The sequence below is a fragment of the Sinocyclocheilus rhinocerous genome, unplaced genomic scaffold (assembly GCF_001515625.1).
Source record: "Sinocyclocheilus rhinocerous isolate Xijiao unplaced genomic scaffold, SAMN03320098_v1.1 scaffold365, whole genome shotgun sequence".
Lineage (NCBI taxonomy): Eukaryota > Metazoa > Chordata > Actinopteri > Cypriniformes > Cyprinidae > Sinocyclocheilus > Sinocyclocheilus rhinocerous.
In genome coordinates, this window is record NW_015659915.1 from 1,068,834 (window position 1) to 1,080,618 (window position 11,785).

Sequence of the window (11,785 nt, forward strand, 5' to 3'; positions counted from 1 at the left end):
CGACCAGGTGCTCCTCGCAAGATTTCTGACAGAGGAGTGAAAATAATTATCAGAAGCGTTTTCTAAGAGCCAAGAATCACTTGTAGGAGAGCTTCAGAAAGACCTGGAATTAGCAGGTACAGTTGTTTCAAAGAAAATAATAAGTACAATAATTAATGCACTCAACCACCGTGGCCTGTATACACACTCACCACACAAGGCTCTATTGCTGAAGAAAAAGCATGTTGAACAAAGGCTTTTGTACAAAGTATTAAATACATTTCAGTACGTCATTCAGTGTCATTCTACTTTATTACACAGAACTTAATTTCTGAACTTATTTGTATTGTTTTCTTTGTATGTATGGATTACTTGGGTTGTTACCGACATCTGGTGAAAATTTCAAGTCAACAGCACCTTTAGAATATATTTACTGAGAAAAATGGTGACGTGTTCAATACTTATTTTACCCGCTGTATGTGTGGCTTAAAATGAGATGAGTAAATAATGACAAACTTTTTATTTTTGGGTTAATAAATCCTTCACTGAAAAGAATTTGGTGTAGAAACAATGTTTTCACTCAGAAACTGCTAGCAAACTTTCAAAATAATTACAAAGAAATGGAAAGTAACACGTTGAATTAAATATGACATTTTAAAGTAGAATGAGTGTAACAGTATTTTCTTGTAAAACATACTCCAGTAATCTTTAATCTCCAAATTTGTTTACAGTGTTGTACTTCAGAGCAGTTAATGTGAAATGAAATATGAGATGTATTCATGTAAACTGAGGGCTTTGTTGCACCTGTTCTGCAGTGACCGTGAGTTCAGTCTTTCACACATTTGGCTTTCATTTCAGCATTTCTGAACTTCTGACTCTTGTGGCACAAAGCATAAACAGATGGACGACAGGTTTGCCTGAATGTGTGATCAGATCAGATCAGATCAGAAGAAACTGATAGCTGTTCTCTGACTTCTCTCCCATTGCAGATGACCTTCCCTACTGCCCCAAGGGAATAACGTCCAAGGTTTTCCGCTTCAACGTCTCCAGCATGGAGAAGAACGCCACCAACCTGTTCCGGGCAGAGTTCCGTGCGCTGCGTGTGCCGAACTCCAGCGCCAAGAGAAACGAGCAGCGCATCGAGCTCTACCAGGTGCTTTCATTCAGTCACATTCAACCTGCACAGCCTGCAATCATAGTCAGAAAAACTGAATTATTCCAAATGGAACCAGTTATTGAAACCTTAGACAAAATATTGCACATTTACATATGTGACCCTGGAGCACAAAACCAGTCTTAAGTGTCAATTTTTTGAAATTGAGATTTATACATCATCTGAAAGCTGAATAAATAAGCTTTGTTAGGATAGGACAATATTTGGTCGAGATACAACTATTTGAAAATCTGGAATCTGAGGGTGCAAACAAATCTAAATATTGAGAAAATCATCTTTAAAGTTGTTCAAATGAAGTTCTTAGCAATGCATATTACTAATCAAAAATTAAGTTTTAATATATTTACGGTAGGAAATTTACAAAATATCTTCATGGAACATGATCTTTACTTAATATCCTAATGATTTTTGGCATAAAAGAAAAATTTATAATTTTGACCCATACAATGTATTGTTGGCTATTGCTACAAATATCCCCCAGCGACTTAAGACTGCTTTTGTGCTCCAGGCTCACATATGTGGTTGGGTTTTGTTGATAATCATATTTGATCAATGGCTCATATAGTGGTGAGAATATGGAGAAAAACTGCTCAATTATGCGATTTGCTGCAAATGCTGATATTTACAGTATATTATGAAATTCTGCTGCTTGTAATTTAAATCAGTGAGATCTTTATAACAGTGCAGCAGATACTGACATAAAATGATCTAAATATCACTCTATATCTCCAGTAATCTGTCTCAGTAAGATGAGATTGAAATGATCCAAACATATAATGCAGTGATTGAGAGCTGAAGAAATAAAGGCTCCTCAGAAGATGTGAGATGTTCTGGAGGCTTGTGAAGATCATTCCTCCGCTGAGGAACAGTGAAAGTAAAGCTTCTGGAAACAAACACTCCTCAAAAGATCCTGAGGATCAGATTTGAGACTCTAAAACATGATTGATGGAGAATCAAGTAAAGCTGAGCTGCTTCAGTCCAGTAAGTGTTCATCTGGAGATATTACTGCAGTTATTCTGACCTTTACTTGATAAAAATCAGTCTAGATTTGACACGAGAAGCAGCAGCTGAAAGTACTAAATAGTGTTACTATATGATACTAAAAGAGCTTTTACTGGAGCTTTTAGAGTAAAAAAAACAAACTCTCTCATGCAGTAGATTGTGAAACAGGTTTAACAGCAAAGTTTTTATAATTTAGAGACCTTCAAATATGATACAGTAGGCTTTATAGGGTTAATGCTTTATTTTTCCAAGAAGATTTAGAGGATTTATGACCAGGCCCAGGTGGGATCTCTGGATGTTTTTGCCCTTTCTGAAAATCTGCAGAATTCTGTGGAATGGATGTAAATGAACAGAATGTGAAACTGAGCTGAGCGTATGACAGTCTTCCTGGTAGCTGAAAGCATTATGAAGCCAAAACTAACACGAAGGCTGAGTTACAGCGCTTTCTGCAGATCCCAGTAAGCAAAGCCGTGACTCCACGCAGGAGTAAATGCATTTATCATGCTTTAAAAGAGAGGATCATTAGGAGAAGAGATGTTGGAGGTCTCTGTGTTTCACTGGAAAAACGTTCCAATCATATAATGATTAATTCAACTTTATTTGGAGTACTACTTGTGCACAATGCACATTTCTTAATATTAAGCCTAAAATGTGTTTTATTGATGGGGATTCTTTGAATAATATCGGTCTTTAAATGCATTAACATGTACCTTGCAATAGTTCCACTGTAGCACAATCAAATATACTTCAGTATATCTTTAGTTGGACTTCAGCACTACTTCAGCACAATTAAAGTGCATTAAGCACAAAATTAGTTGTTCCAGTTTAGCAGACTTTAAGTATACCGGTTTAGTATGCCAACAGTAAAACTGCAGGGTATTTTTATTAAGCACATAAATATGTAAATGTATTTGTAGTATACTTAGCATGAAATAAAAGTATTTCAAATACATTTTAGTATATCTCTTTTTCACTAGGCTATAATGTATATGACACAAATGTGTAAATACAGTGAACCTGGAGCATTTTGTGTTTATAATGCACATGATGTCAGAAACACAGGTACACAAACAGACATGAAAGCATGCATAAACATCAGAGATGATAAAGTTATCATACTGCAATACATTTTTAGTATAAATCTTTCAAAACTGACTGATCATGAGCTCTTGAGGCTGTTCTGTGACCATATAGATTTCAACTTCAGTTACAAAAGTAGTAGTAATAAAGTAAATAAATAAGAGAAGGTGCTGTTATTATGAAAACAGAAAACAAAGAACAGTGAATGACATAATCAAGTCCGTCTCCCAACACTCTTAAACTGCTTATATATTTGTATACATTACCATTCAAAAGTTTGGGGTCAGTAAAATTTTTATGTTTTTGAAAGCAGTTAATACTGTTATTTATCAAGCATGCATTAAATTGATCAAACGTGACAGTAAAGACATGTATAATGTCACAAAAGTTTTCTATTTCAAATAAATGCTGTTCTTTTGAACTCTCTGTTCATCAACGTACTATTTATACGCACTTCCATGAGATCGGGTTGAATCTTCAGTTAGAATGCCTACACATCAGTTGTTTTCTACAGTTCAATTATAGGCAATGCTTTAGTTCATACAGACACAACCTTTGTCGTTTTTTGCAGGTTTTTAAATACAACGCCAATACACCATGCAGCACATCCTTCACATCTAAGCCTCAGATACTAGAGTTTCCACACACTGAACGAACACAGACACGAGAGAAAGATGATGGCACTGTACTGAAGTGAGATGGAGCACGGGTCTTTTACAGGCCTGATCTGTATTCCAGGTGCTGATGGATTATACAGAAGAACATTTGCAAGCGAACAAAAGAAGCATTCTGAGAAACTCAGAGCTTTACTTTCACATGCCGATGCCTCTGACCGCAATATAAAACCCTGTGGCTCGCAGGCCTGAGAGCCGTTATATAACAGATTCATTCCGCGAGTATATGTTCTATAGGTGCTGTGTTTTCAGTGGGGATTTTCGATGGGGTTCCAGTATTTCCTGTAAAGGAGCCGCTGTCTCGGGCCTCCCGTCAGAAGCTGCTTTGCCTCGCAGGAGAGAGCGCCGCGGCTCTGGCGTGGGCCGCTCAAGTGCTCTCCACAGACCTCCGCTCCCAGCCGCGCTCTCAGGATCTTAGATTAGCTCCTCGCAGCGCTCCAGAACCTACTTATCCCAGCCTGCTTTTCATGGGCCAAGCAGTGGTGGGACCTCCGTGCTCCGGATGCTGATTTTATCTGGCAGACTGAAGCATCAGACAGCGAGGGGCCGCATTCTTACAGCTACTTTCAAGGGTCTTCTGATTTTCTACTGCAATTTCTGTGCAGTTGATGGATGGGATAGCTTTGTAAGAAATTAAATGACTCTGCACAGTTAACAAATTTGTAATTTGCACCTTCTGATCAATGACAGACAATAACTTTACAATTTGTGATCACCAGGAGGGAACAGTTAATGTAAAAGTCTGTGAAAGTGATTTTGTGCCTCTTAGGGATGGCACAATAAAGTGATGTTCATGATACTTGACCCCTTAAATGAACTTCCTATGGTGTCTTTTAACTTTTATAAAGGCAGTTTTCTCTAACCTTATTAAATGTATGTACACACACACACACACACACACACACACACACACACAAAACAATTTCAAGTAAATTTCACAAACAATTACACGAAGTGGCAAGTAATACACCGAATTAAACGTGAAATTTTGAAGCAGAACAACTAAAACTGTACTTTCTTGTAGAATTTTCTCCATTAATGTTTGTTTTATTCAGAATTTATAATAAAAAAAAATAAAATATTAAATCAATCAGATAAGACACACCAGGTTGTTACCAATCAAATACAATCAGTATCAACAGAATCCATCTTTGAACTGCAAAAGCTGCATCTGAAGTGGCATTTATATGTATTTACTGTTTAATGCAGCTGACATTAATGTAGTGTTTTAAAAATTAAAGGTGCTGCATGCATTTTTTTATTTTTATTTTTTGAGTGCACTAAAGCATAAAAATACCATTTTTCGCAGATATTTAGGAAACACAAGCAAGTTCACATACTTGCTACAGCAGTGATTCTGCTTTGAAATGAGCATTCCGTGTCGGAATGTCTGTTTTTGTTTTGGTCTGTGAGCCTCCGCCCACTGTCAGTTTACCCAATAGGATTTCGACACCCCGGGTTGCCAGTTGGCGGAAAAGAAGTATTGCAGCCATGGAAGACAAACTGGGTCAGAGATCGCAGATTCTACCCAACCTAAAAACCCATCGAAAGAGCTCTATGAACAGAGGCATATTAAACACAAATAAATCAACTCATCAACTTACAGTGTAAGGCTTGTTGCTTCCATTGTCAGTTGCTCTCATTCCTGTTGTGTGTCCTCAATGTGGCAACCCGTGTGAGCCTCGAGTCTGAGGAGGAGGGGTGGGAGAAACAATATTTTGAATTTGGACCACAGTAACCATTTCAACCACTAGCTGCCAATATTACATACAGCGCCTTTAACTTTTGAATACAGAACTATGAAATGATGGGGAAAAAATTAAATTCTACTTTTAAAGATGACACTAAAACTGCCAGTAGGTGGCAGCAAGTTACAGTCTTAATGATTGAGTCATTGAGTCATTAATTGATTCAGAATGGCCGATTCATTCATAAGTGAAGCAAGTGACTGTTTTTATGAATGATTCATTGAATCATTGACCGATTCATTCAAAAAATGCTGATTCGTTCAGCAGTGAAACACATCTGTGTTTTGCTCTGAGATGTGCAAACAGTGATTTGTTTGAAAATATTTTCATTGCCTAAATATATTTTCAGTCGCACATACTAATTTTTGGTTGCAAGTGTGACCGAAATGGTTGCAGTCTAGAGCCCCGTTCTCTGTAGCCAATTTTATGTTTTGAATGTTTTACTTCTTCAGAACAGTACTGAACTTGGTGATTTTTGTGGCATATATGCCATATGAACACAGAAAAAAAAAACTCTTGACATGATTAGAAAAGGCTAAATGGTCTTAAAGAAGTCACACTTGTGATCTTCACAGTTAAAAATGAATCTGCTTCCTCAATAATCACGTTAATGATTCTTTGAGCTCATGTTGGCGTATCAGTGATTACACTGCTTTAAGTCTCTGGAGCCACACAGTAACAGCTCTTGGTTCATTTCGAGTTGGACATGACAACAGTAATGACTTCAGTCAGTGATTCAGTCATTAAACTGATCGAACTGATAGCTCATGCATTTGAGACTGAGACTGACTGATGAGTGTTTTTGACCGATTCATTAAAAACAACCATATGACTCATTCATCTGTGAATCACACATCCTGTGTGGATATTACCTTTGTGCTATTTTATGCATATTTGATTCAGACTGCAAACTCTCAGCTAAAATGTCGTGGTGCTGTATATTCAGTAGGAGTGCAGCACAATGCAGGAAACATTAGCTGCGTCACAATTTTGCACTATTCTATGCCATTTTGTTGTATAAATGGCCTAGTGCAAGTAGTGTGTTCACACTGAAAACTCCAACAAGAAGTGCACTTTAAATACCTGGGGATGCACTTATTTAACTGAAAAAATTAAGTGTGGAGTGTTGAACATGCACTGTTGAACACAAAATGCATCCACTAAACGTACACTGGAGCAAACAGTGCATAGTGTATAGTATTCATCATGGAGAAGGCAATCCCAGAATGCATTGTGATGAGATTAGTGAAGAAAATATATCCAAAGGGAGAGAAGTGTCAATTATAAGTAAGGGATAATGTACATCCGGATGGTTGTTGTTGCAAAATAAACCTTGACAGGGTGATCACCGTGAAGGGTTTATCCTGCTTATTACACAGCTGCTCTCCACATAACTAAATAAGTGGACACAAAATATTGATATGAGTTTAAATTTTTCGTTAGCTCACTAAATACAAAGCTTCTGAGAAGAAAAAAACAGTTCATAGAAAGTGGCTTTTAGCCAAGATGAACAAACAAGTTCAAACAAGAGAAATGTAAGGGATAAGGTACAGTCATACTACTTATTATACTAAATAAATAATTATGGGGACATGAAATATTGATTTGTTTTACAATCTTACCTGTTTATTATCCTATAATCTATTACAGTGTATAATCATCCTGGCAAGAAAACAAACACTACAATAAAAAAAAATGCATTGTTAATAATACGTAAGTCCTCAGGTTCATTTTCTAATCAATAATTAGTCTATAAGACAGACGCAAGATTGTAATGCCATAGCTTCAGATATCTGGATGAATGTTATTTTAGTCAGGTTAGACACCAAACTGAACTGAACACATTAAAAGTGCTAGATCTAATGTTGTGATGATGATCTGTTAATGTCGCGACTGACAAATCAGAATCAAGCAGAGCGCCTTGTAATAAATTTAATTCATTCAGTATTGAAAAGTATCAATACAAAGTTATGTGTGTGATGATGAGTTGCTACAAATACTTTCTAAATGGTTCCCTTATGAGTTTCTGTCTAGGATGCTGTCTATGTAGACAGAGTGGAACAGGGCTGATGTCTGCCAGAGTATTTTAGCTCTGAACCGTAAACAACATCATGGAAATTATTCAGTTCCAGTATTTAAAAATAATGGAACTGGTTCTGAATAAGAATCTTCACCTGCATTCAAATGTAGCTGTCAATCAGAGGCGTGAACGAGGAGCTCAGCGTGTGTTGACTGAGCTCGGGCCGTTCGTTCGCAGGCGCTGACGTGCTGTATTATGGGCTATCAGACTCCACGACTCACTTTTTCCATGAGTGAGAGAGCTGAAGCGTTTGGCCTCGGGCAGCTCCGGTGTCTGGATGAATCGCTGTCTGTCTGTATGTGTGCAGGAGAGAGTGTGTGTTCTCCTCAAGCTCACGTGTGTCATTATTTTCCATGTTACCATACTTTGCTCGTATCTCAGTTCAGTGTTCAGAAGAGTGAAACTGTGTGACGCTTTTAGAAACTGGTGCGTTCAAGTCCCCTTGGAAAGTTGAACGTAGTTGAGTTGGGAAATCCAAATTACGACGTCGGGTGCGTTCAGATCACTTTGGTCGGAGAAAGATGGCGATGTACATTTTCTACATGAAATTCAAAGAGATTTTTCAACTCTGAAAGTACAAAATGATGAATAAAGAATGTGTATTGGATGTGTTTTATGCTGTAACGTGAATCACTATATAGGCTATTCTATAGTAATTGTACAATACTATGCTATTTATTACATGCAGTTTAGGCCTTGTCCACACTAACACGTTTTCGTTTGAAAACACATATTTTTCTCTCCGTTTTGGCCTTCTGTCTACACTGAGATGGCGTTTTTGTCATAGAAAACTGAGAAAACTAAATGCTTTCCAAAGTGGATAAATTTGAAAACGCTGTTTTTGCGTTGTAGTGTGGACTGTGAAAATGTAGGCTTTTGAAAATGATGACGCATGTTTAGTCATGTGACATATTGTACCAATAGATTTTTATGTTTATACCGGTGTTGTGCCTGCTATGTGATATGTCAACTTCTGACTCAACCAATTACGTGAGTTTGGGGCGGGGCTGTCTTTGTGAGCGTTCAGCAAACCTGTTAAAACCGTTATGATCTTTAAAGGGTTAGTTCACCCAAAAATGAAAATTCTCTCATTAATTACTCACCCTCATGTCGTTCCAAACCCGTAAGACCTTCGTTCATCTTCGGAACACAAATTAAGATATTTTTGATGAAATCTGAGAGCTCTCTGACCATGCATAGACAGCAACGCAACTGAAATGTTCCCAGACATCAGTGGCTCAATTTGAATTTTGCGAAGCTACGAGAACACTTTTTTTAGGGTGAGTAATTATTGACAGAATTTTCATTTTTGGGTGAACTGTCCCTTTAAAGTTGTTTGCTAATGATGATGGCATATGGAACTAGTTCTAAACTCACGTGTGGCGTGTCTGTTGGTAGATTCTTCGTCCCGATGAACACATCGCTAAGCAGCGTTACGTCGGTGGCAAGAACGTTCTGACTAAAGGAACGCCGGAGTGGGTTTCCTTTGACGTCACTGAGACCGTACGGGAGTGGCTCATGTACAGAGGTAAGCAAACCTTTATCAAACGCTATTACAGCATTACATAAAGGTACAGAGGTCAGTCCTGTTAATATATGAACTAATGTATGCGGACATTGAATCAGATACATGTGCGTTATGTCATGTAAATGTAACACATTTTGGTTTGCATCAGGTACTTTAGATTGTTGTTGTTAATAGGCCTATGTCAGATGTGCTAAAAAAAAAAAAACCTTGGCGTAGGCTTTACTTAAAAAAAAAAATTATGAAATAATACTTACTTGTAAAAACTTACTCCAGTAATCCTTTTTTTTTTTAACATCGAGGTTGAAGTAATATATCTGAATGACATACACTGTCCATTAAAATGATAAACATATCAGTGTTTTTCACTGTATGCTGTGGTCTTCCAGCAAAAGCGTGTATGAATTTACAGCTGTCACTATAATTAGTGAGAATATTGGCAGAGCAAGTACAAATGTAAAAAAACTCCCCGAGTTGAGTTGTGATGAGTGCTTCTGACCACACAGAGACAGCTTCATGTGTTGTAATGAGATAAACTGCACCAAACACTGTATTTGCTACTGCACTGCCTTATATAAAAGGAAGAATCATTTGAAAATCTTATCATTGTACTGAATCACTAGAGTCACTAAAGATTCAATCTGTGTAGGAATCGCTGTAGTTACCTGGAAAATGCATGCAATGAATGACCAAAGATGAGTTTGCATGCATTATGAAAAATTATGACAATTTGAAAACCCACGTTAAAAAAGTTCAGAAACCTACAGAAAAAGAATTGCACGGTTCCAGCTCCTTATGAAGAGCCCAAATCTTGCAGATTACCGTTACTTTAACAGTGTTTAGTAATGCAGAAGCAGTTTTTATACAAATATTTTGGCTAGTGTCTCATGTGGGCTAAAATACCGTGAGTAGCATTTGCCCAAAGATGCTGTTTAGGCTGTGAATATCCAAACACACATAGAAACTAAAATGAGATGTTTGTGGAGAAACCGTATCCCAAATCTGTGTGTTGTTCCACTGCTCAGAGACCAACCTCGGCCTGGAGGTCAGCGTTCACTGCCCGTGCCACACGTTCAGCCCCAACGGAGACATCATTGAGAACGTCAATGAGGTGTTGGAGGTCAGATTCAAAGGTGAGTGAAGAAAACCAATGCTGAGACCAAACATATCCAACATGCAACAGCTTTCTAATTGATTTTTGTTTTTCTAAAGGAGTCCTATTTTGCCCTTTTACAAAACCTTGATTCAGTTTTTGAGGTGTACTAGAATACGTTTTCATGCTTGATTGTTCCAAAAAAAAAAAAGCATTATTTTTCACATATTTTAAATTATTGGTGCAACTCTCTTCTCAGTCGGTCTCAAAAACACGCTGTTAATTCCTGTATCGATGAAGCCCCTCCTTCTGAAATACAAACTGTGTTCTGATTGGTTAGCTGGCCCAGTGTGTTGTGATTGGTGAACTGCTTAGAGTGTGTTCTGGAAATGACACGCCCCTTACAATAACTGCGAGTTTCATCCGTAAATATTAACAATGGCGCCAATTTTTCCATATGAATTTAAGTCAGATTCAGAACCTGAGAGTGTTTATGAACAAGAGGACTGTGGAGAACCCTTTCAAGCGCAGGTTTTATAGGATGTTTCTAGCGCAGCTCAACCAGGCCTCGTCCCCTTTTTTGCGTATTCTGTGGGTGGAGATATTTAAATTATTGAGTCAAAGTGACATTGTGACTTCACAAGATCTGGAAGAAGCGTGTTGTAGTCTGAACTGTTGTAGTTCTTGAAAAGTGTTTTCTGTGTAAAGACAGTGTAGCACAAGTTATGTAATCAGATTACTTTTTCCCCCAAGTAACTAGTAAAGTAATGCATCACTTTTTAATTTACAAGAAAATATCTGAGCTACTTTTCAAATACTGTAAGTAACGCCAGTTACTTTGTTTTCCTGTTTATTGACTGACAGCACTGGTGTTGCCATGTTGAGAGAAATCAGGAGTAAATGCAGAGCGTTGTGTGTGAACATGATCTTACTGTAGTTCTAGACTAAATATAAACATGTGTTTACTCATCTCACCTGCACAAAAACAGATTCAGTATTCCTCGAAATGAATAAAAACGGTGAAATGCAAACTCAGAATACAAACCTGCAATAATTAAATATGTTAAAGGGATAGTTCACCCAAAAATGAAAATGTGATGTTTATCTGCTTACCCCCAAGGCATCCAAGATGTAGGTGACTTTGTTTCTTCAGTAGAACACAAACGAAGATTTTTAACTCAAACCACTGCAGTCTATCAGTCATATAATGTAAGTGGATGGGAATCACCGGATCTGCCGTAAGAAGACGCCGTAATTCCCATCCACTTACATTATATGACTGACAGACTGCAACGGTTTGAGTTAAAAATCTCCGTTTGTGTTCTACTGAAGAAACAAAGTCACCTACATCTTGGATGCCCTGGGGGTAGGCAGATAAAAATCAAATTTTCATTTTTGGGTGAACTATCCATTTAATGTGGATCTTGGAC

The 11,785-nt window shown here is 37.6% G+C and overlaps 1 protein-coding gene across 1 annotated transcript in view; it reads left to right on the forward strand.

Annotated features, from left to right (window-relative positions):
* Positions 1-11,785, forward strand: part of tgfb3 (transforming growth factor, beta 3) — a 31,326-nt gene that overhangs the window by 9,859 nt on the left and 9,682 nt on the right. Inside the window, exons 2-4 of the mRNA XM_016533078.1 lie at positions 969-1,132; positions 9,136-9,265; positions 10,288-10,395. Of these exons, the coding sequence (XP_016388564.1) occupies positions 969-1,132; positions 9,136-9,265; positions 10,288-10,395 (402 nt within the window). The remainder of the gene's footprint in view (positions 1-968; positions 1,133-9,135; positions 9,266-10,287; positions 10,396-11,785) is intronic.